The 24,384-nt window shown below is 44.7% G+C and overlaps 1 protein-coding gene across 1 annotated transcript in view; it reads left to right on the top strand.

Annotated features, from left to right (window-relative positions):
- The first annotated feature begins 3,447 nt into the window (after positions 1-3,447).
- prtga (protogenin homolog a (Gallus gallus)) overlaps positions 3,448-24,384 on the top strand; it is a 45,443-nt gene continuing 24,506 nt past the window's right edge. Inside the window, exons 1-6 of the mRNA XM_036544332.1 lie at positions 3,448-3,514; positions 5,697-5,999; positions 22,952-23,096; positions 23,333-23,466; positions 23,686-23,982; positions 24,134-24,293. Of these exons, the coding sequence (XP_036400225.1) occupies positions 3,448-3,514; positions 5,697-5,999; positions 22,952-23,096; positions 23,333-23,466; positions 23,686-23,982; positions 24,134-24,293 (1,106 nt within the window). The remainder of the gene's footprint in view (positions 3,515-5,696; positions 6,000-22,951; positions 23,097-23,332; positions 23,467-23,685; positions 23,983-24,133; positions 24,294-24,384) is intronic.

The following is a 24,384-nucleotide window of genomic DNA, read 5'->3' as shown; positions in this document are numbered from 1 at the left end:
TTGATCCCACTGGCTCTCCTTGCTCCCATGTATCAAGTGACTTTTTAAAAGGCACAATGTTATTTCTGTTTAAGTACATATTCATATGTGACTGTGCACAAAGCCACGGTTTTCTGTTGCGATTTGCATTGCAGATATTACAGCTGGGACCATTGTCCGGCTGCTGAATGAGGGCATGGATAGGGGGGTCACTTTCCAAAAAGAAATGCACAGCGAATCGATATCGGCATTTGCTGGGCAGCTGTCCGGCTCCTATCAATACTTCCTCATAATTACTAAGACCAGTTTTCGAGATGAGGACGGTGCATTGGTCCCACATTAACATAGTCTTAGCACTGCTTAACTCAGTAGGCTCTTCTGTTTGTCCATTAACCCTTGAGTGAAATCAAGTCACCGTTCCTTCATTTATTTGTAAAGAAAGTTCCTCCAATCTTTGCTTTTACCCTGACTGATTATTTCTGGAAAAAATGGCATACCACAATTTTATTATTTTTATTTTTTTTTTTAGCAGAGGAATACACTACTTTGCTGCCTGTCAAAAAAATCATAGAATAGTAGTGGTGCAGATGGTAAAAAGTGGCAGTACTGATTTATGTGGTGTGTACCAACTGAGTGAACGGGCATGTGCATGTGAAATTTTAGCGGCCATCATCTCACTAGGTCAGGATGCTAATCCGCTACAGGACCATTGCACACGGCCACCCCAAATACAGAGCAGAGTGCAGTTGGTGATACACCCTTCTGCATTCAGATGGGATGGGCATCTCCCCACAACATAAGAAAATAAGAATCCACCCGTGGCTCTAACCACAAACAGCATTCTCAGGGAAGTGTAACTATTAGTCACACGCTACTGCTGTTGGCCTTCGGGTTTGTTTGCAAGCATTTGTCTCACTCTGACTCAAAATGGCACATTGTCTACCCTTAAAAGCCCTGCAATTCTCCCAAATATATTTATAAAAACTCTAACTAGCCCTGGACTTCAACAGTCTGGTACATTATGACTTGGCTGATTCTCCTCTATTTTGATCAGAAATGTCTTGACTACAATTGTATTCTTAGCTAGAGATATTGCTATATAGATATATAGGTATGTTGGTTTGATTGATTTAACAAATTTTTGTATTCACAACACTAGGAAATCTATGGTGGACAGTGACATTGCCAAAAGTAGGTTCACCATTTCGGTAGGAAAGGAAAAATGCAAGACAGCTGCAAAGAAACAAGCAAGGTGACCTTCGATTTATACACACGATTTACACCTGAACTAACGGTTTGCCCAAATGTCAGTGTTGTTTCAGCACAGCTATGACATTAGAAAGTGATTTGAGGACACCAAGGTCTCTATTTTGCATACCCCCTGTGAAAGCATTGAAAATGGACAGTTAGATTCTGGGCTACGCCTTCTGGTCCAGTGCTTCATGTTACCTGTGGAAAAACAACACACAAAACCAGTCAGAGCAGCATGACTATCATCTAACAAGAGCATATTCTCTCCTCATAACTGGAGCCTGATAACCACATTGTCATTGATCCATATGCTGCTTGCAGTTTGTTTAAAAATCCCAGAGTCAATACAATTAGCCTACTTGCCCAAGACTCTATGTGCTTTGAATAAAGTGTGCCACAAATTGGAAAAGACAAATGTGACAGGAATATTAAATATGAATACACATAACATGTATACATACTGTCATTACACAAGCGATACGTGTCATCTATCTATGTAAAATACAAAAAACATCAATGTGCACAAGCATACTAAATTTCTAAGTGCTTTTCTCCAGAGCTCATCTTTCAGGTTTTTGAAATACTGAACTGACGCTGTTCTCTTCTGCCATGGTCATGACTGTATCCCACTAGTGTTACAATTCATTCATCTTATCCACACAGAAAATGAAAAGAGAATATTAACTGATAATAGAAAATGGCTCAGAGTCCAATGTCAGTCCAATGATGTGTACAACAGGTCTGAAGGCTTTACTTTAAACTCCAAACAGCTGTATATTCAGTTATATTACAATATGATTATGATAATGACTATTTTATGCTCAACACATATTCTATTCAAGGATCATACATTTACAATGAGATAATGTGATACATTTTAAAAACAATTCAATACCAAGCATAGCATGCAAAAAGATGGCAGAAGGTACCAAGCAGTCTTATTGTTGATGAATAACTGGGATGAGTGTGGGCAGCTCTTAGCAGTGGGCTGTGTGACGTAGGTACTGATGCATTTACAGATGTAGTTTGGAATTATTTTTTCATGAGAACTTATTATTATGCACTTTTATACCTTTGCTTTGTAGGTCTCTTTGGGAAACAGTGTCTGCCATGTGACTAAATGTAAATGTGTGCACAAGCCTCTAAACTCCTTTTCTGAAACACCAGGTGGAGGTGCCAATCATAACCCATAGGTGTCATTTACGCTGGGGACGCTGGGGACGCGGGGGACATGTCCCCACCACTTTTTGTCGTGGCTCATTTCGTCCCCACCACTTTAAAAAGGTGTTAACACGTCAAACTCGTCGTTGTCCCCAGCACTTTCCAAAACAAACTAACACCCATGTCACAACCACTACCTTTCCCAGCAAAGAGGGACAGGAGTGTATAGTGGTTGGCAACACAGTTGCAGCATGGTATCATCTCCTTTGTGTTCATTACAGTGATTATTCTGATCACACGTGTCCACGTCAATTCAAGCTAAGGCCATGCAACGATTTTACGTCATGCTATAGTAATATGCTGTATGTAATATGTAATATGTTGCTATAGTAATATGTCTTGTATGTATTAAGCTATGACAAGGTTTATATCTGAACAGCAATGCTGGAAGTTTGCAGATTCAAATCCTGGTTAGACTTTTATGTATTGTTTGCAATTTTTGTGTTTTTGCAATTATTAAAAAAAAACCCCAAAACAAATAAAATTAAGTTGACAGCGGCAAATAAGAGTATTATATTTTACCATTATTAAGAGGAACTACCAGATACCAGATTTCCACTTTAATCATTATCATTTGACTTGGTCAGGTTTGCACTAAACATACGTGTGTGTGTGTGTGTTCGTATGTGTGTATACATAGATTTTTTTTAATGATTTTTCAGCTTAAAGCTTCACGATCCAAAACAACAACGTAATGCATGCAATATTGTTTCACTCTCGCCACCAGCAACACAACCTGGCATATTTTTACTGTGAATGTGTGTACGTTGAAGTTGACTCAGGCAAACTGGCGGAGGAACTCTTTCTTGCTTTTTCCTCCTCTCAATCACCCTGCCGTAGAACACAGCGTTTTGGGGGGAGGGGATGTCGCTTTACGCCCAGCGAAAAGTAGTCCCTGATGCGATCTGAGGCGCTCTCAGTTAGGACCTGGATTAGTAAATTGTATAGCGAGGGGTAGTGACCACAGACGTTAGCATGCGAGAACAAGTTCAATAAATGGCGTCTTTCAAAAGGAAATTATATCAGCGTTTGCTGTTTTTCACAGTACTTCTTCCAATTTCAGGTAAGTGCGCTGGTTTATTTAAGTGACTTTATTTTAGTTAGTAATTGTGTTTTCAAATTTGCATCAGTGTGGAGCCGGACTGACCAGTGGATCTGCCCCAGACCCCTGGCCCGATACGATCTCTTACTCACACGTAAATATGACTTTAATTCAAGTATCAGTTGCAAATAACAAATCAAGCTGGGAAACTTTTCAAGTCAAGTAGGTTATAGGTAGAATGGCTTAAAAATGTACGAGTGGACACGTTTCGTTGGCCAGTGTCCTATAGGGCAGTGTAATGGCCGCATTGACCACTGCTCGGGACATCTATTGTCCGATCTGCCCCGCGTTGTCTTGAATAATTTAATTGAGAAGTTGTATCATGTTTTCTGTCTGGAGTCACAGACTTAGGCTCCGATTGTGTGCTACGGAAAATTGTAAACATTGTATCAGCACCTCACAACATTGCACTGGTGGCAACATTACTTTACACGTGGACTAGTAAATGTTGCGTTTCGAGAGGCGGTAGTATCTAACCCTTAGCTAACCGCGAAAACCTCTGATCACATTAATTCCCTGACGGTTTATCAGACAATTACAATAAAACGAGTGGCAGCGTTATTTGTTTCCAACACATGTATTTACTTTACCTTTAACTGTGTTCATTCGACTCGAGTTGAACGTTTGCGGAGTGGAGTAAAACATTAATTAGCATTTATGCAGATGATGTTCACTCGCATGTTGAGCGCGGGGGGTCATTCAAGAAATACTGAATAACTTAATTATTACATATTTTCCGATACAATTAATGAAACAAAATCCTACAAAGAATATATTTTGCCCACTTTTGCAAGTGTTGCAGAAGTTTTATGACTATTTAAATTATTTCATCAACACTGTTATCTTAGTCAAAACAGTAGCCTAATATTTTTAAAAGACGAATGTCTCTACTTTTTAATTAAAATGTATCGATTATTTAGACAGATCGCTGTGTTATATGTTCGTAGCTTCAAGCCTGTTCATTTGTAAAACGAACCCTAAGGGAATATAATCCTTCTGAGAGGACTTCACTCATCGTTGGATTTACGGACGAAACTAAAGCGATTGACAGTACCTGGGGTTTACTAGTAATGGCCAGCGATAAATTCACCCTTTCGTTTATTTGTTGTGCAGTGAAAAATCAACGTCTAATAAACAGGGAAAACTGGTGGTCTTGACAGTGTACTATTACACACGTAAACACCCCATAAAATCACGGATACACAGTAGCTATACCGGCGGTGGTACGTTTGCTATGATGTTAATCAGAGATTTGCATGTCAAAGACAAACGTTAATGCGTGTGTAATGGACGTGTTGAACGCCTAATCTTCTCAGCATGTTTCAAAGCGACATTTGAAGTTACTCTGATCGGGCGAGATCCAGCGAGGTCCACGAAATTTCACTGCTGTTTTAAGTGTGATTAACTGATGTATAACTTTACTGAGATAAAAAATGTGTAATTCACTCGAACCCATTCTTACATGCATAGGCTATGCTGCACAATTTTACAGTCCGTGTAAATCTGGCTGTTGCATGTATGTAGGCTACCTTGTTCTTAAAACATTTTTATGACGCTGCTCGACTCAAGACTGAACAGACATTTAAAACTCACAAATTGACTGTCCTCACCTTGTTTGGAAGTAGTAAAATCATGGTTTTAAAGTATTTTTGGAATGACAACCCAGTGGTCTCTTAGCTGGGCCATTGTATTCTTTTCCACACTTTTAAACACATACAGACTTTTATTTCCAGAGTGGATTGTTTTCTTTTAGTCTGTGGTGTCCATGCATTGAAATGGAAGCAACTTTTTCAATTTCATGCCGGGAGTACAATAAAACACTTTTGAATGAATGGGGGGCCCTGGCATCAGATACTTCACAGCCAGTAACTTTATGAGCCATGAGTAATTGGATTAAATTGGTGCAGAAAGGAATCTGGAGACTCAAATATGATTACAGTATCGGAGTGCAGGAAGACCTGCTGCTGGCAGGGCTCCAACCTGGAGGGGTTAGCCTGGCCTCCAATGCTGAAACGCCATAAAAACCTGATCAACAGAGGGAAGCTGAGGCCAGGAGGACGACGCAAATGCACGCCTCTCCTCCCTCCTCCCTCTCTCCCCTTCCCCCTGTCGCTAACTCGCTGTCCTCCTCTCTCCCTCGCAGGTGTGCTGTGTTTTAGCGAGCTGTTTTTCATCAAGGAGCCCCATGACGTGACCGTAATGCGGAAGGACCCTGTTATTTTGGACTGTCAAGCGCACGGGGAAGCGCCCATCGCCGTCAGGTGGCTGAAGAACGGGGTTATGCTCTCGGAGAGCGAGAGGGTCTACCTCCTCTCCAACGGATCCCTGTATATCTCTGAGGTGGAGAGCAGGAAAGGAGACAAATCGGACGAAGGCTTTTACCAGTGTCTCGCTCAGAACAAGTACGGGGCCATCTTGAGCCAGAAAGCGCGTCTGACTATCGCAAGTAAGTATCACCTTGGAGCGTTGCTGAGTGGCGCCCACAGGAAGGTGGGCACAGCTGGGGAGGTGCTGCGGTGTGGCTAGCCAATCAGCAACCAGTGGATGGAGCAAACAGCACTCCCATTGGATGGCGCTATGTGCTTGGGGGCTGTGGCCTGCTCAACACACCTGTGAAGATAGATGTTTTTGACAAGAATCTTCACCCAGTTCACCTCACTGTGCATTCAAGCTGAGCGTAAGGAATCGACTGCAGTCATCCAAACAGATGTCCTCCATTAGGAGAACTGCAGTACTTTGCATTAGTGCAGCTGTTTGCATGATACAAGCAGCTGAAATGATTATAGTTTTGTTCTTCATCTTCAGTGAACAGTTATGTTCCCTTTCACATAGAAATACATGCGCAGGACATGACGTCTCTGTGCCTAAATGTCCTTTTTCTCCTAAAAAATCAGGCTACACTAGAGCACAGTTCTAATTACAGGTATTTTTGACAAGTTCAGAACTGTAACACAATCCACACAGTGGCCCCCAGTCCCTGCAAAAAAAGAGACAGATGAAGATTTGGTGCACTGGCAGGCATATAACTGGTATTCTGAGCTCTAAAAGAAGGGAAAAGAAGCCAGCAGGGTGCTATCACCCTCTTTTTAGTTTGCAGGCACTAATCTTGGGGCACGATGGATTATCCTCTTTCTTCAAAAGTGTAATGCCCAATGTTGCATTTTGGGAATCCTAATTCTCTAATCCATCTAATAGCTGAAGAGGCGGCAGGGGAGGGGGAGGACGGGATAAAGCCTCCGAAGTTAGCGGCCTGAAACGCCGAAGTTACTCTCTGGTGGAAAATATATCCATTCATGTGCAAATGAGGGAGCCGCAGGTTTAAAAGGTTAGGAGCTGTCCAGGATGCGGGTTACCCCAGTGCTAAAGAGTAGATGACCCCCCCCTCCCATTCAGTGGCCAAGGCTTTCATGTCATTGGTTCACAAAATACGTGATCGCCTGGAATTGTTCTTTTGGAATGCATTTTTTTCGGTGGCGTATATGTGAGCAGGCCTGTCCTTTTAAAGGGGCAGTACGGTTTTGTCAGAGCTGGTCTTTGGGGACCCTCTTCCTCTGTGTCATCACCCCTCTGGCCTTACTGTTTGTTGTGCTACTGTGAACAAAACAGTTTGCCTGTCTGCATGCGTTCTCTCATGCTTGCATTCTCTTTCAAATGGGAAGCCTGAGCTTTGACACAGAACACGTTCTGGAAAGTGGGCATCCTCTGTGCCCTCTGTACTCTCAGGCGGTGTCATCAGATTCATCAGACAAATTTGGCTCAAACGATATAAATGTTACTTTAACTGCAAGCTTTCGTCATGGAAAAGCATCCTCCATTTAATTATGGTTCGTCTGACCTGAAGCTTGCTTAGATAAATAAACGGTTCCTTTGGGCCCAAGAGGTTATGGTAACCTGCATTGATGGCATGCCTAGTTTTAAAGCAGTTCCACAAATATAAATGATTGTTGTGACAGCTCATATGGTATGCGACTGACTGTTCAAAGTCCTGTATCTCTATATCACAATTCAAGGTAGACTTAAATAAAACATTCCAATGGATTGTGCTAAAATACATTTTACCTTTACCACAAGCTTTCACACAGGAAAAAGCTCTTACATTTAGTGATGGTTCTTTTGACCTAATAAATAAGGAGTTAGAGACTTTTTTCCCTTGATAATATCAGGTTGTGGATATGAAATCTATTCACATCTCATTTAAAGTGCAAAGACAAAGGCCCATTAATTGCTTTTCTTCACAGCATTCAGCTCATTGAAAGCTGGTTGTTTATTTCCTTTCCTTGAGACATGGAAATTTGATTCCCTGGAAGGGTGTCAGTGGTGCTCCGCTCCATTGGTCAAAACTCAGCCAGGCTGGAGTCGGGATGGTCACTGAGGAGAAACAAAAAAAAAAAAAACCTGACCAGCACAATTGCCTGACCTCTACCATTTTGTTTTCTCAAACGCCATGTGTGGACAGGAGTTGTCTCTTTTGATGGTGAATGAAGACCTGCCCTGTGTTTGTAGATTTCCTACAACACAAAAAAAAACTTCTCTGAAGTCATCATAGACACAGGACCCCCTCAGTAAACCCCCCCACATCCATTAAAATGGTCTGCGAGGTGCAGTTATTTGCAATGTAACTGTTACCAGTATTAGTAAAGTTTTAAGTGTTTTTGAGGGCGATGTTGCTGTTCCTGAAATGTTTCTTATCTGATCCGATCTGGACTATGCACCGACACGGAGATGTTGAGAGACAAGAATGTGTCTGTCCTTGCTGAGTTCTCCGAGCTGAGATTCTTTAAAGGGCTCTAAAGTAAACAAGTGAGCTTGGTAAATTCTTTGTTTCTCCCTGTAAAAGATGCTAACTGAATGGTCTTTTTTGCTTCGAATTTTGCTTTGCTTGCACTCTTTGAAATGGCTTTAGGAGCAATTTAGTCTAATATGACAACAATGGTTTCTATAGTGGATACCACATAACCGTGTAAATGCAGTGGCAGTAAAACTCAGAGTTAATGAGCCCTACGTTAGGTTGCAGGAAGTGAGAAGCAGGGAAAAATGGCAAATGTCTTTAAGCGACAGGAACAGACACAGAAGGTTAAGCTGTGCATTTTAGCGTCTTAGCTTCAGCATGGCATTGTACATGAAATGATTTTTATAGGACGCTGTGTGTGTGCAGTTTTATTAATTGAAGGGGTGTGCTGTTTTATGTTATGAACTTAAGAGGTGATAAAAGCGGCTAGTGGAGTTTACAGGCTTGTTTTAAAGGGACACTTAGCCCTGATGGACGGTCTATGTGGAAGCTCATAAAATTGGCAGGTACCTGAGAAATGCACTGTGGAAGAAAACAAAGGTGGTAGCAGGGTTTTCTAGAAACCAGCCCCCCCTCCACACAGACACACACACATGTGCACACACACACACACACTCTCACTCTCTCTCTCACACTCACATGTGCACACACACGCGCGTGTGCACACATACACACACACGCACACACAAGCACACATAGACACTCAGGCACACACATACAGACACACACACACACTCAGGCACACACATACAGAAACACACACACAAATTTTATAACTGCTCCAGAGTTGGGACTGGTGTGGACAGCAGCTTTCTCTCACCTCTGTCCCATGTGTTTCTGAATTGCTGGACTTTATTGCATGGCTGGCCACTGAAGCAGAGGCCAGCACTCTCCCTGCCATTGTTTTCTGTCCCGCTACTCTGAGGAATTAATGAAAAGCTTTTCACTCTGGCCCCTTTTGTCCCCCTTGCCCCTAACTGTCCTCCCAAAGAAAAGGATTTCTTTCTGGGGCACTTGTTTGTCCAGGGATCAGTGGACAGGACAGCTGTGCCTATTCACCAGTGGAAGGGCAATTATGGTCATGACAAAAGTGCCCTCAGAGTTTTGCTTTAGTTTTGTTTTATTTTATTTTAAATGGAAAAGTCGAGCACCGAATGCAGCAGTGGTGGCTAAACACAATAAGCATGCGCATGAGTCTTCAAAGCTGCTGTGGAGAGCATGGTCCTGCCTGTGTTTGCGTTTGGTTTTGTTGTTCCTCTTTTTTGGAGGTTAAAGGGGACCTTTGTGTCAGCGGCAGAGTGGTTTTCCTAGTCAACGTAACTTACAGTAGCTGTTGTGCTTTATGGTTTCAGGTTATGAAAATGCATTTCCGTTCACCTTCTTTTGTTGGCCTTGTGTTTGCATTGGGGAAAAAAACCCTCTACTGCACGGTGTGAGAACATTTTAGAGCAAGTGTGACGTCGTCACAGGACCCTTTTCATGTCCTGCGTCCTTCACTGGGAAGATTGATGGGCCAGCATGTGGAGGCCTTTTGTGCCCTAAACCTCGAATCTCTCTCACCTCTGGCCCTGGGAGATATTCCTCAGATCGGCCAAGCCATGATATTCTTTCTGACTGAAACGTTGAGAAAGGAAAATTTTTAATGATTTCAACCATTCCTTTCTCCAGACTTTCTAGAAAATATTAACATTTTGTTGTCCTCTACATTTTCGCAGCTTGGTTGTTGTACCCTCTGGCAATAGGCAGAATTAATGGAATCCTCTCAGTTCAAACGCAAATGAACAACATGAGTACTGAAACCTGACCTAAGAAAGGGAATGATAATCGCTTGCAGTGACTAGGACTCTAATGTATGATACTGTCTGTATTCTAAAGCAAAATAAAATCTGTGCAATTGGCCAGAGGGGTTAAATGAAAACAGCTATTACAAGCAGGAAACAGGGCACTCTGTGGCCTGTAATAGAGGCTGGCCCGGGGGTGAAAAGATGGGCTGGGCCAGGCCTGGATGAACAATACCCTGAGAGTCCAGGGACTGAATGAGATTATGGCAGCGCCCTGAGCAGGGCTGGATTAGTGCAGTCCTCTATGGGATGCCGACTGCATGGTCTGGGCTCCTGCAAGCCTCTTAATATGTGTTTCCAGAGGTTCTAATTCAGAGTTGCCCTTTTCATGCAGCTAGGCACATACACTCATTTAGGCATGTGCACTCACACACACATACTCACTGACCAGGGTCAGCACCTTTTGATGGAGCGCTCTGCTCTGCTTATGTGTGAGAATTCTAGTAAAAGATCTATTTAAAAGATCAGCTTAAATACGTATTAATAAGCATACACATTTCCTATATATTTATATGTTGAATATGCCCATGGCCATGTGTGAAGTTTGAGAGTTTGCTAGTAGAAGGCCTTTGGGGGTTTTCCTAACACCCTGGTGATCCTGACTGGCTCAGATTAAATAAAATGCAAAGTTGAAAGGACTGGGCAAGTTATTCCACGCTGTCTGAGAGTCTGTGTGTGAGAGAGGGAGAGGGCTGTGATTGCCATAACGGTTATAATAAGTGGAACGGCCGCCTTAGGGAGAAACCCTGCCAGAGCTGACCTTTAAAAAGGAATCGCCTGGAGTTTACCAAGCCAGCCCAGAGAATATATCTTTCTTTTTTTTCTTTTTTTGCTCATTAGATGTGTTCCGTGACAACCCGGGCTGGGGACAAGAGGCTTAAACTTTCATTAGGCCTAAAAGACAATCCAAGAAATGGAATGCCTGCCTAATTTGGATTCCAGCTGGATAGAGTTTCAGGCTCATGGAATCCTAGTATATGGCTGCCTCTTGGGCAATGTTTTGAGCATTTGCATGCATACCCTGGTGTACTGAGGTCACGAAACTCACATATTGAAGTTCTACCTTAGTCCCATATGTTACTGGAAATAATACATGGCCGTGTTTTTATTTTGTTATTATTATTTTATTATTTCTCAGTCTAAAATAGTGTTTTTGCAAATTGTTTGACACTGAAAGAAAAGATTTATTTGCTTTATGTTTTGCTTATTTAGAGTGACCATCACTTTGGTGTTTGTTTGTGTAAGTACAGGAGTGTACCCTCGACAGCATGATGAAGGAAAGCCAGATTCTGCATGATATTGAATTGAAAATGGATGTTTAAAGAGGCTAAACTAAGAAAAAAGCTCACAGAGCCTGAATATTTTATTTCCTTTTATTTTGGACATGAAAGGTTTCCATGGTTTCCAAAGGCAGAGGTCAAAGGTCTCCTTCGATTGCTTGGAGGAGCGTGGATCGTGAGACAGAGCAGGGGCCTTAGATTTGCCCCACGCCATTGTTGGAGTTTCTCTCTCTTTCTCCACTAGTGCTGAACAAGTCCCCTCAGTTTCCTCTCAGGTTGCCCTCTGATGATTTCCAGAAGGTCATTGATACTGTGTTTTTCACTCCTTTTGTGCATCTTCGGTTCTTGAGAACATTTATCTATACTGTGTATAAACACCTTTTAGTAAAGAAAAACATCAACGACTCAGTTTCCTCATAGGATTACTTCAAGGCACATACTATATGCCAGTATTTGCCAAATAAATGTATTTATGAAAAGAATGCTATTTCATTGCACCCAGCACAATGTGGTTCTGAAGGGCTCTTCGGGTGAACACATTGGTGTGTTTCCCCATCTGGTTTAATGCACCACTCAGACCCCCCTCTGTATGAAACAGAAAACTGAGAACTGTAAAACTCATGTCCATCAGAAGCGGAGGGATGATACCCTGTAACCGAGAAACTTAAAATAAGTAAGTGGGGGGGGGGGGGGGGTCCCCACTGAGGCAAAAGGCCAGGGTGCTCATGGGAGAACTGGCTTTGTGAGGCCAGACCAATGGTCAGACGGGTCCTGCAGGCTTTATGGAGCACTGGCCAGGCGGCTGGCTGTCCGGTGATTGATTTGTGTAAGCTTTTCAGCATTGCATTCTTCCCTTCAGTCATCCGTCAGGCCAGGCATTCTTTTTTCAGAACCTGTCATTAATTAAAGGAAAAGAGGGCCGGAGTGGGGGAGAGTTCACTGCCCACTGCGAGAGCCTCACGTCTAAGTCAAAAATAAAAGCTCAGCTTGTGTTTGCGGCTGTTTGGGTCTCATCTTTTGGAGATGGATTTGGAGTTTAAGCTGAAGCTTAAAGGACAGCTTGGCTTGTGCTTACAAATATAAAAAATAATCTAAATGTTGGGATGTATGTTGTTACTGATAAAATTGAGTAACTTAATTAGGAAAAGGAAAAGCATGTATTTGAAATCCGGAGAGCCTGTGTATTTGGACAGACTGAAGACACACATAGGTAGGTGACCCTCACAAGACAGGTTTATAAATGCTTTGGTACATCCAAACAAAATACGTCCTAGATTTTATTCTCTCAGAGAGGTGCCCTGTTTGCCTTCTCAGAAATCACTGAAATTGCTTCTTGAACGCAGGGGAACAAAGCACAGAATAGATTTGTCGTCAGGCTTCTTTTGTTACCACATGGGGAGAGGGTCACAAGAGGAAGACTGACTGGAGCTATTCTTGTTGCATAGTGAGAAATACCGGGCAGTGTGCATAGTCTGTAAACTTAGCATACGCTGATAAATAGGACAGCTTGGCCAGGTCTTTCTGTGCGCACGGACTGCGCATTGAATTATTCGTTCCATTCCACTTTTCACATCCCCCCAATAACTGTGATTAAAAGGGCTAAAATGAGTCTGTAGGACATTCTGACCCTACGTTCTCATTTTTGCTCAACAGACATCCTTTATTATCCAGGGAAATTCACAGAGCCTGCATATCATGTTATCTAGCTTTAAAGCTGGAGACGATTTCAATTAAGGAAGTTGCTCAAGGATACGCCAGTGATGTTCTTCCTGGGTTCTGAATGTGAAACCTTCTGGTTATACGTCTGGCTGCCTAACTGTGACTCCACAGCACTGGCACTGTGATGAGTCGCTGCTGTTTTGCATTTATTGCTAGTTTCCTCGCCCATTTCCTCTTGATCTCAGCACGAGGCGAATTATAAGCATTTGCATATGAAGTCACAAAATGACCCCTGCCCCCCCCTTCCCTCTCTTTGCAGCCCCACGGTCTGCAGCCAGCAGTGCTGGAATCTTCTTCACTTATTTGCGTGCTCTGAATGAAGTAGGAGACCCCTTTGTTCTTTCACAGAGTGCCATTATTACCCGAAGTGTGCTGCCTACGTCCATTAGCATGCATTTTAAACATGCTTCTAGGAATTGCACAGAGGGAGTTCCAGTCTACCACAGCTACAATTACCTGCAATCAGGGATTTATTTGTAGTCCAGAGTACCATCTTGCTTTGACTTCATACTCAGATACAACTCCTGTTAAGCTTTACATATTATACTTTAAAATACTTTAAGAGTTGGTTAAATGGCTTGAAAGAAAGTTATAAAGTGTGATTTAGATCTGTTTGTCTCCCTGGAGAGGGGGAAGGGTGTGTAGAGGGGAAAGCCTCTGAGATATCTGGCTTCCTCTTTTCGGGCACAGGGTACATAGGCCACTTCCAGGCCTGTAATCTGTCAGGTCTGATGTCCTGAGAGGCTGGAATGGAGTGCATTACTGGGTTCCCGGGCAGCTGTGGCCGCGGGCCCCTGCAGCCTCATTCGCTGCACGCGATAAGCGTCCGGGATCGGGCCCGCGGCTCTGTGGGACCTGACAAGCTCCTGGTGTTGAAACACGAGCTGCTGCTAATTTCCTCCCCTGTTCGGTGGTGATGATGCGTTCTTCGTGCCCATGTGGCACAAAGCGACTGTGTGGAGAGGTTTCTGAGTGATACAGTTTTTCCTTCATCTTCACACCAGCAATATGTGCAGAATTATGACTTATGACATCACATGTCATGTTTAGATGACCATTTTTTCACTTTTTAATATTTTCACGGGTGATGGGTGAAGGCCTCTGATGGTTCATTTGTATGTGAGCTTTCACATAGCCACATTTTCACAGGAAACAGGGGAGGCACCGTGGCTTGTAATATGTCTGTTTCTTATGACCACAGAGGAGATTAGGACTGGATGAGCTCTGAGGGTGTGTGTCCTGCGTGGAGGAAGCAGCAGGTTGTGAGTGGGGCTATTTGCAGGATTAGATGTCTCCGTTTCCAGCCAATCCTTCTACAAATTGCCTGGGACAAAGCAGCCGGAGCCCAGGCCGGTCGGGGCGGCTCATCCACCTTGTTTTAATCAGGACAGGGGAGGAAGCCACACAGGGCGCTGGGCCTTGAAGCGTACCGAAAAGGCCACTGCGGTGTCTCCTCGGCCACTTCCTGCTTTTTAACACCGCCGGGAACCGGGGGGCCTGGAGTGAATTAGCTCCCCCCCCCCCCCCTCCAGGCCTGTAGCTGTTGTCCTGTTAACAGACGCCCCTGCTACTCTCCGGCATTATGTCGCATGCTGTCTGGAATGAAACCAACTAACCAACCTGCATCTGTAAAACAAAGAAAAAATCTCATCTCATCGCCAGAAATTTTGAAATTCAGATTTAAATTTCTCCAGCCCCCCACACACAAACATATAAAAAAAAAATTGACTCACCACTCAGAGACGATAAAATATGTTTGTCAATTTTTATTAATTCTGTAATGTGATTGGATAAGCGGTCATGAAAAAATGGGTCAACAAATGGTGATTATTGAATAACTGGAGGCTCGCAGGCTCCCTACCCTTTTGATGAGCAAACCATTTCCTCCCCAAAGCTTCAGCATGTGACCGGTGGCCTGGATCCCTAAAAACACCCCTACTTCATGCCTCCGTCTTGGGGCGTGCTTTGCACTTTGAACTGCTTGGAGTTGTGGAGACTCGGGAAGATGATAAGCAGCCCTTGTTCGGCGTCGGACTGTGGTGATTACAGCCCGCCGTGTCACATCGGTGTGACTGGATGCTGCTTATGCAAGACTCTGAAGGGGTCCCCCCCTCCTCACGTTTCTTTTGCATGCTAGTCCGCTGGGAGTTGGTCAAGCATGGAAGATCTCCCAAAAACCCAGGCAAGACAGCAGGCCGGAGTGGCGGGGGGTGGGCTGCCTTTAGGATGGGGGTGGATGGGGAACAGAGATGGTTCCTGACATCTCTAAGGGAACCTTTGACTGGATTTGACCTGGCCGCTGACCCCCCCCCCCCCCCCCCCCCCAACCCCCACCCCCAACTCCATTTACTGAGCTGCTGGTTTCAGCAAGACCGTCTGCTACGGTTACACCACAATTGGAAAAAAAATCAGTGAGCGGCTTTAAGACAGAAAATAGCTTTTCTTCATTTTGGGAGTCAGACTGGTAAAGTACTTTTAATGGGGTCTATACAGACGTCAGTGTGAGAGGAGAGTGCACAGACTCGAAGAATGGCTAGAATTCAGTTCTTTTTCTTCATGTTCATTTCTATAAAGCCAGCTAGAAAAGATTTGTTTCGATATTCTCATAAGTTGTCCCAGGTTGAACTTAGATGGTATTCAAAAATCTTTAATAATTCCTTCTAGATTTTTGTTGTAAACACATTGTTTGTTGACTCAATTATGGCTCTAGAGTTAACAACAGTGGATTTAATTTTTTTTCAAGCAATGAAATATCAGCTAACCCCAAAGAGCCGGGCTTGACCAATACCTTTTAATAGAAATTATCAGTCACTGATAAGGAAATCACCACTGAGTTGGCTGGGAACAAGGGGCTCTTCTTTCGTTTAACTGTTGATTTAAGATAGTGTTGGAAGAGCAGGAACCACATTTAGTTTCAGCTGCCATGCTGAGATTTGACAGAAGCTGACCACAATGCAAGAATAGAAACCGTTTTACCTGATTGAAAAATGTGGTTAGATAATGGGTAAATGGTATGACAGCGATTAACGTACAATGAGAGAAAAGGAGGGGGAATGAGAGAGAGAGACAGTGAGCAAGAAAGAGGGAAAGTGAGAGAGAAAGAGAGAATACCAAGCCGTAGGAGGGCAGAATCCCCTCCGTTCGGCCCCACCCCCCAATGCGATTGATTGGCAGTTTGCGTGGAGCCAGCAGGCAAGCAGCGCCTCCTCAGCCCGGGCCGGCCAGGGCTCTGTGGATAAGCTGTGCACTAGCGAGGATTTGTGGAGGTCAGAGGTGAAAGGTCAGGGCAGTAGAGGGGGCAGATGGCCAGATCCCCCCTTTATGTGCGTGTTGGGAATCTTTCCTCCCAGGCATTTGCTCCTCGTTATAAATGAGCTGGGGCCTGGCAGACAAAGCCCACTCTCAGATTGCTTCTCTCAAATTTGCCACCTTGATGTTCTCGCTGCGGGAAAACAACAGCAGCGCAAATGTTTGGAGAGCCCAGTATGCGGTTTTTGTGGAGAACGCTCATGTTTGCCCGAAGGAAAAAAAAACAAAACAGACCCACGTGTAACCGGAGCCTCCCGGTTTTGATGGACACACAGAACTCGTTGCATGCGTGTTATTCCTGGTGCTGTACTCGGAGCAATCTCGAGGGCGATTAGAGGCGCGTATATTTTAACTTGCCTCGTCCTTCACCTGCTTTAAGGTCTCGTTAAAAGGCATTAGGCGCTCCAGCCGTGCCTGACCGAAGTGAGGAGGAGGTCAATTACGTGTTTAGAGGGGCTTTTGACCAGAGCACGGCTCGCAGGGTCCCCCAGCTGCAGAGGATTTCTCTACCGGCCTTCGGTGTCTTTCAGTAATCAATGGGGACCGTGCTGTTGCCTAACACCGTATCGGCTGACTTATTTTTAAAACTTTTCGTGAAGCGCCCCCCCCCCCCCCCCCCCCCCCCCTCTCACACACCCAGTGTCCCTTGGGGCCCCTGCTCTGCTTGGAGGTTATGTTGTGTAACGGCAAGGAATGCGCTTTGATGTTGATTAAAGGTTCCACGTTTCGCCTTTCTCTAGGACAGTAAGGCTGGACGGACAGCCCCCGTGCCGCCCTTAGACTGGTCTAATCTGATAGGTGCTGGCCTGTGCTCCTAGGCCGCAGCAAGTCTGCGCATAGATCACCTGCTCTGGTTTCTGTAATTATTTGCCGTGCCCCTCACCCACCTTTAGCACATCAAAGTCCCACTGCAGAAGGGTGCGTAGCTCCTTATGGACAAGTGGCCCAGCAGCCCTGAACTAATTCAATTAAAAATGGCTGAAGACAAGTCGGTGTGTGCTCAGCCAACAGATCAAAACAAACCATTATCTTCAAACGGAGCCGATAAAAAAAGAGCCTGACCTCTACAGTGGGACAATCCTCCCACTGCCTTCTGACACAGTGTGCCACTGACTGCCATTAACATTCCAGATAATTACTGCATGCCCATCAGATGGACAGGCAGAAGTAACAGGAGGATAGTTGCACGTGGGAACATGGCGAAAGGAATGGAACTGATTTCTGGACAGCGATTTTGAAAACGCGCCTTCCGTGGCAAATGAGAGGCAGTCTTGGACAGGAGAGCATGTCTCATGGAGCAGGCTCATCTTGACAGTGACACTCGCGAGTGTGTCACCCCTTTGGCGGCCGAAACGGGCCCTCGGCAGGAAACCCTTCTGCCTGAAATGTCACAGTAATGTCACAGTGTCAGCTGCACAGAGAGCAGAGAAAATTCCACACACCCGCTGCCTAAAAAAGACCCAGGCAGGCTGTCAGGGCGCCGTGAGCCGGTAATGATTCACTGAAAGCTCAGCCATGTCAGGGGTTTCCCCCCATCACCTGGCAACGTGGGACTTAGGTGACTGTTTATCATAGTTAGGGAGATTAAGGCAGAATTCCCTCTGAATTTGACTGGAAGGAGTTGCTCTGTGCATTGTACTTCTGTGCCTGATTAAACTTAGCAATGGCCAAATCAAAATGGCTGATAGGAAGTTATCCTTAAAAAGTGAAGACATTGTAAAGGAGAGCAGGTTCAGTTGGACATGCCACGCACACACCAAGGCAGTAGCCCTTGATAAGGTGGTTAATAAATGGCTGCTATGTCCAACCAAATGCTTCTGCGTTTTTTTTTTTTTTTTGGTCGTCATGCCACCTCAGCCTTTTAAGTCATTACTGCATTTAAAAGCTTCCTTTAAACATATGGCTCTGACCTAAGCAGTGAGGAATAACCCCATGCTTGTGCCTCGTGCCTAGGGGTCTTTTGCAATGTTTGTTAAGTTATTTGTAATGCAGCCCCCTTGTTCATCGGTCAAATGTGGTTTGTGTTAAGATAATCCAAATGGCAACACCGTGATGAACCCTTGAACTGTAGCCTATTATGGGTTACAGAATATGTTGTGTTTCAAAAGTAAACCACCGATAGAACACATTTCTTTGATGTTATGTTCTGTGTAGCCTATGCGATAGAGCTGAATTCTGAACCATTATTCAGAGCATACTGAGTCTACAGTTATCTGTACATAATCCATTTTCAGAACCTCATTCTGAAAATGTTTTTTTTATGCTTTGATGTCAGAAGCAACAGCTGAACAATCAGTCATGATAACCTTGCGCCTAGTAAGGATTTGCTTCAGTAAGAATCGGAGCCCTTTGTAATCTTCAGTGAGCTCTGCTGCATGTTTTCTTAATTTGAGTCCCTTTTTTCCCCTCCCTGACAAGTCTCCGTCTCCTTGTGTTTGCTTCACTGTCTTTCTCAGCCAATGGCAGTGGCTGTTTCCCCTGATAGCATTTCCCGGACAACTTCAGAAAGCAAACATTTGAGCGCAGATTGCATTCTCGTGCTGAGGCTGGGCGATACAATTGACCGTGGGGGTGGAGGGGGACTCAGAAGAGAGGCTTTCTGTCGAGACCTTCCAGGCACTGCTCCGGCAATAAGGACGACCTTTATCGGGAAGGGTTTGAGGAGACACTGCGCGAAGACTTCCTGTCAGCAGAGCAGAACAGGCAACAGATGTAGTTAACTGACTCTTTATTCACCGGCAGGCACACATTTTTCACTTGCAGTTTTTGCCAAGTCTCTCATGTTTTCATTTAGATATGGCTCCCTCAGTGGGTCACTGGTTTGTTTGACAGATGTGCTCTTTTTTCTACTTTAGTGGCTGTAGATTTCCTCCAGGTTGTACAACCTTGACAGCTTGTATTGGGCCCCAGTGGTGCCAGTAGTGATTTGTATGTGATGGTTAAGTGGATGTTATCAAGCCTCAGACCTTTTTTTAGAGATTGTTTTGTTATCTCGGACCCCCCAAAATGTGATTTACATTGAGAACTGAGCCAGAAGTAACATTTACATTGATTTCTCTTAACAAATCATTGACCTGAAGCCTTTTAGGACAGACAAGGACCAGCAGGGAGGTGGGTGACCTCAGTGGCTTTTTCAGTTTCACTGGTGTGTGTCTGTAGGTGACAGTGTATGGATGAAAATGTTTTATATGTACTATGATGGGGGGGAGAGGGGTTACCTTTTTGTTTTGGTGAGGTATTTCTGTGTGCATAAGTGAACAGAAGGTGTTGTACCACAAGCAAAGGCCACTTCCCTCAGTTGCTTAAAACAGGCCCAGAGTGGACACGTCAGAGGGGAGCACTTCCATTTCGGTTAAACTAACTGAGAGAGGGTGGTGGTGACAGGGAGGCACATGCGGATGGCAGGTTGGGGCAGAGAGGGGAAGAGATATTTCATGAGCGAACAGCGGGGTCGCCAGCGGGGATCCTGAGCGAGAGCCGCGGCGCGCCTGATTCTTCTGGGGTTCTGTTTCACAGCGGCCAGCGCGGCGTGGGGAAACCCAACGCACGGGGCAGCCTCCCGCTGGGCCGCACGCTCGGGGCAGGGACCCTGTGAGCAAACCACCGGCTGATTCATAGAGCTCAGCCTGGATTAAGCCACCGATCGAAGGCCAGCATCCCAGAAATGTAACTTATTAGTGTGCCTGCAGAGTTTATGTGTGTATGGACGTGTGTGTGTGTGTGTGTGTGTGTGCGCGCGTGTGTGTGTGTGTGCGTGTGTGCGTGTGCGTGCATATGTGTATGCCAAACACCTTGGAAGATACTACTCTGTGTCAGCAATGTGTACCCTTAAGCACAGACTTGGGTGTTCACTAGGGAGCACAAAATAAGGCAGAACATTACCACCTGCCAAACATTATACGTCTGCACTCAAAAATCCTACACTTAAATCCTCTTTGTAGCCTGTATGATTTTTGTGGATTTAAATAAAGTGTTTGTGAGCATACAGTTCATTACAGTGTACAGCAGGTAAAAGGGTAAGCTATCTTCTGTTTTCTCTCCAAGTTATCACCGAGTGGATAGTTTCGCAGTGCTGCTGCCCACATGTGATGTGCCCTTTCATGCAGCTGTTTTGATAAGCCAGCGAATCCCCCTTTTGGTTCCCACTGACCATATTTCGTTTCAGTCACGGCACTCACTTACAGTATCACCTTTCACTTACAGCCTCTCACAGTCAGTGCTTAAAGTGGGAGAGAAATATTAGCGATTTTAAACGTGATTGATGAGGTGCCGTCTTTTAGATACCAGCGGGAATCTGGACACAATTACTTTGTGTTTTCAGAGCTGATGTCCTCTGGAAGTCCAGCTTCAAAGACCATTCGAAGTGATTAATAGTGGGCCACAAACGCACAAAACCTGAGTCATTTTGCAAAAAGATGAATACCCGATTTCGTTACCACAGTTATTGTTTTTTGTATTTATTCATTCATCAGAAAAGGAATCAATGCAATCAATGGGTGCTACAGGACACTGTTTTGTTAATCAGCTTAAGGGTATATGTCTAGCCTTTAGGGAGAGACTAAAGACTGAGGGTCAAAGATGTTATCACTTAAGTCTGAGGTTGAAAGGCAATGTAGGGGCAGGAGGTTGTGGGTTGTGGAGGTTGTGGGCCATGTGTGTTAGAGTCTGCCTTTACCCACACTGAACAGCAGGACAGTAGTTGCCATCATCAGTGTTTAGTGTTAAGATTAGTATCTGTTTGCTCCTAATCTTTTCATCTATCTATGGATTGGCTCCTATTGTAAAAAAGCTTCAATGTATTGTTTTGTTCTGAGGCACACTGTCACCTCTCCAAATCCATTGTTGTTTTCAGAAGAAAAATTAATTAATTAATAAACTAAGAAATATGTCATCTTAAACTTTACAGATTTTAGGGTTATAACAGTTAAAAGGTGGCAGTTGATGGATTTTAATGGGTTTGAGAAAATACAGCACGAGGTGTTGTATTATAAAGTCCATAATTGTTTCCTCTCTTTAGTTCATCTGTTTCCTTGTGGTCTGTGGATGGGTCACCATGATATGCACAAAGAGGGTGAGCTTGACCATTCTGCATAATATGGCAGGCCTCAGCCAGGCTGCTCATGAATGGAGAGAGAGTATTGATTAGTTATTTATCATTGTCTGATCCATCTGGCTGTGCAGCATTGGAGCTCCTGGTCCCTAGGATGAGCTGGGTTGAGCAGCTTACTAATAGGATTAGGGCATCTTGACTTTGCTCTGTCATCTCCTCTGGAGCTTTATTGTGCTCTGGCCAGGAGAAACTGACAGCAATCTATTGCACCTGCTTTTTTCAGGCTTTAGCTTGTATGTGAATGACAGAGGGAAAGGGAGCTTAATTTTGCCCTGGGATCTCATGAGTGTCAGTGTATCATAAGCTGTAATGCTAATGCTCTGCCAAAGCAGTGGCTAATAAAAGTCACTAATCAAGGCTGTCATGTTTGAACCTCCTTATCAAAACAGAGATTGGCACATTTGTGTTTTTTGGCTGTTCGTTTTGACCGTTGTACTCCCTGCAGTTAATGCCGTGCTCTTAGCCTAATTGACAAAGGCTGTCTCCCAGTGCTCTGCCAAGGTGACTTTAATAGGATAGAACTTTGTTGCCTGATGACAAGGTAATTCATTCCTTCTTTACCGGTGTCATGCCAAAAGGCAGGAGTCTGCTTGCCAGCTGTGTAAAACTGTGTTCACCTCTCTCTCTGCTTGAAGGGCGTATGGTCAATATTTCAATATTTCTTTTGACTACTTTTTATGTTTATCCAGTATTGTCACGTCAACATAATACAGGTCACCCTCAAAGAATTCTAGAAAAAAAGGCAGCACAACAACAAATAACCACATTTTATGTCACTGGTAGAGATAAAACAAAGAAATTAAATTGTGTTGCCCTTCTGTTTTATCCTGTTGAGCAAAATTTGGCGAATTTGCCAACAGTTCTTTTTTCCATTACTTTGGAGCAAATTTTCTGCTTTCAAATAGGTTCACATATCTTGTATTTCCTGTGTTTATTTGGGGTACCACAGACTAGTCTATAGCTGAATGGTCTTTGCGAAGGTGTTGGACTACAGTGGTAGCTTGGGTTTATTCTGGTCCTCTTTGCCTTCATGCAGAACTGGCATGAGGACTGTGGAATATCTACCCATATTTATAATTTGGGAGAGAAGACTATTGAAATAACCATAGTTATATTTTTGTGTTTTCCTTGAAAAAACTGATGAACTCATTAGGTTTAGCCATACACATTTCCTCTTACTCCCTTTGTTTAGTTGTGTGCACTAGTGGTGTATGGAGACTAAACACTAGCATAAACACAAAATAACAACAAAATAAACAGATGACTAATTTCTTGCAGTCTCTTATGTTTTGGGGTTAGCATAACTCAGTTTCATCATTGTCTGACTCCATTCATCTTCTCTTGCTGCAGGTATTTCCCCCTTTGTGATCCAGCCCACATCAGTGGTGGTGACGGAAGGATCTGTGGCGAGGTTCACCTGTAGGATCACTGCCAGTCCTCCCCCCATCATCACCTGGGAGTTCAACCGAGTTACCTTGCCTCTGGCCACTGAAAGGTACCCCTCGCCTGATCCGATTTACACATTATTATCATGCATAGTTCATTCATTCCTTGGGGGAGGGTGAGAAGGGCGGTAGAATTGTGAATGTGCTTGGATGATATTGGATTATACTCCACCTCTTCATTGCTCTGTGGTTGTGGCTGAGTAGAAGCTTTCCTATATGTCTGAGACACACCCTCTGATCGTGGGCATATCAGGTTGTAATAAGTCCTTGCTGTTGATTTCCCCAGGATCACGGTGCTGCCCAATGGAGTGCTGCAGATCCATGCGGTGGAGCAGGGAGATGCCGGGAATTACCGCTGCGTGGCCACCAACATCGCCAACCGCCGGCGGAGTACAGAGGCCACACTTACTGTCAACCCAGGTTGGTTAGAGGGACGGATATGAGGTGGAAGTAATATAACGCATCCTTTCCTTTGAACGGTATTTGAGAAAATCAGATTTTGAGAAATCAGATTTTAGGAAATCTGTTTCCTGAGGTAAAGCATAGAAGACTTGGTGAGATAGTAAGGTGACAGAGTGGGTATGATTTATGGGTACAGTGCAGAGAGATTGCGTATTAAAATGGAGGTTTCCTCCGTAGCCCCGGGGCCCAGGCCTCTGCAGAGACCGCGCATCATCGCCGGGCCACAGAACATCACCGCCTCCCTGCACCAAAGTGCCATCCTGGAGTGCGTCGCCACCGGCAACCCCAAGCCCCTCATCTCCTGGAGCCGGGCTGACCAGAAGTCCATCGATGTCTTCAACACGCGGGTGCTGGGCAACGGGAACCTGATGATCTCGGACGTGAAGCTGCAGCACGCGGGGGTGTACGTGTGCAGGGCCACCACGCCCGGCACACGCAACTTCACCGTCGCCACCGCAAACCTCACCGTGCTAGGTAAACCTCGGATCCTTCACCACTTGCAACCTGATTTCCTGTTCTCTCAGCGAAGAGATGGAAAACAAGTTGTATGCAAATGCACTGAAATGACAACAGCGGTAAATAAAGTTGTAGCTGTGGATGAGTTTGTCTCCCTCTCTCCCCCCAGCTCCGCCGTCCCTGGTGGAGTGGCCCGAGAGCCTGACGCGTCCTCGGGCGGGGACAGCACGCTTCGTCTGTCAGGCCGAGGGCGTCCCCCTGCCTCACATCACATGGCTGAAGAACGGGGAGAAGGTGCACTCCAATGGCCGCATCAAGATGTACAGCAGGTACTGGCTGGTGGTCGGGCATCACTGTGTTCAGAGCGGCTTTGCGATTATCCTCCTTGAAGGAATTCGTTGTAGCACTCATTGACCTAAT

This window comes from Megalops cyprinoides, chromosome 13 (assembly GCF_013368585.1).
Source record: "Megalops cyprinoides isolate fMegCyp1 chromosome 13, fMegCyp1.pri, whole genome shotgun sequence".
Taxonomy (NCBI): domain Eukaryota; kingdom Metazoa; phylum Chordata; class Actinopteri; order Elopiformes; family Megalopidae; genus Megalops; species Megalops cyprinoides.
The sequence above is the reverse complement of the archived record's forward strand: the minus strand, read 5'-3'. Positions and strand labels throughout refer to the sequence as shown.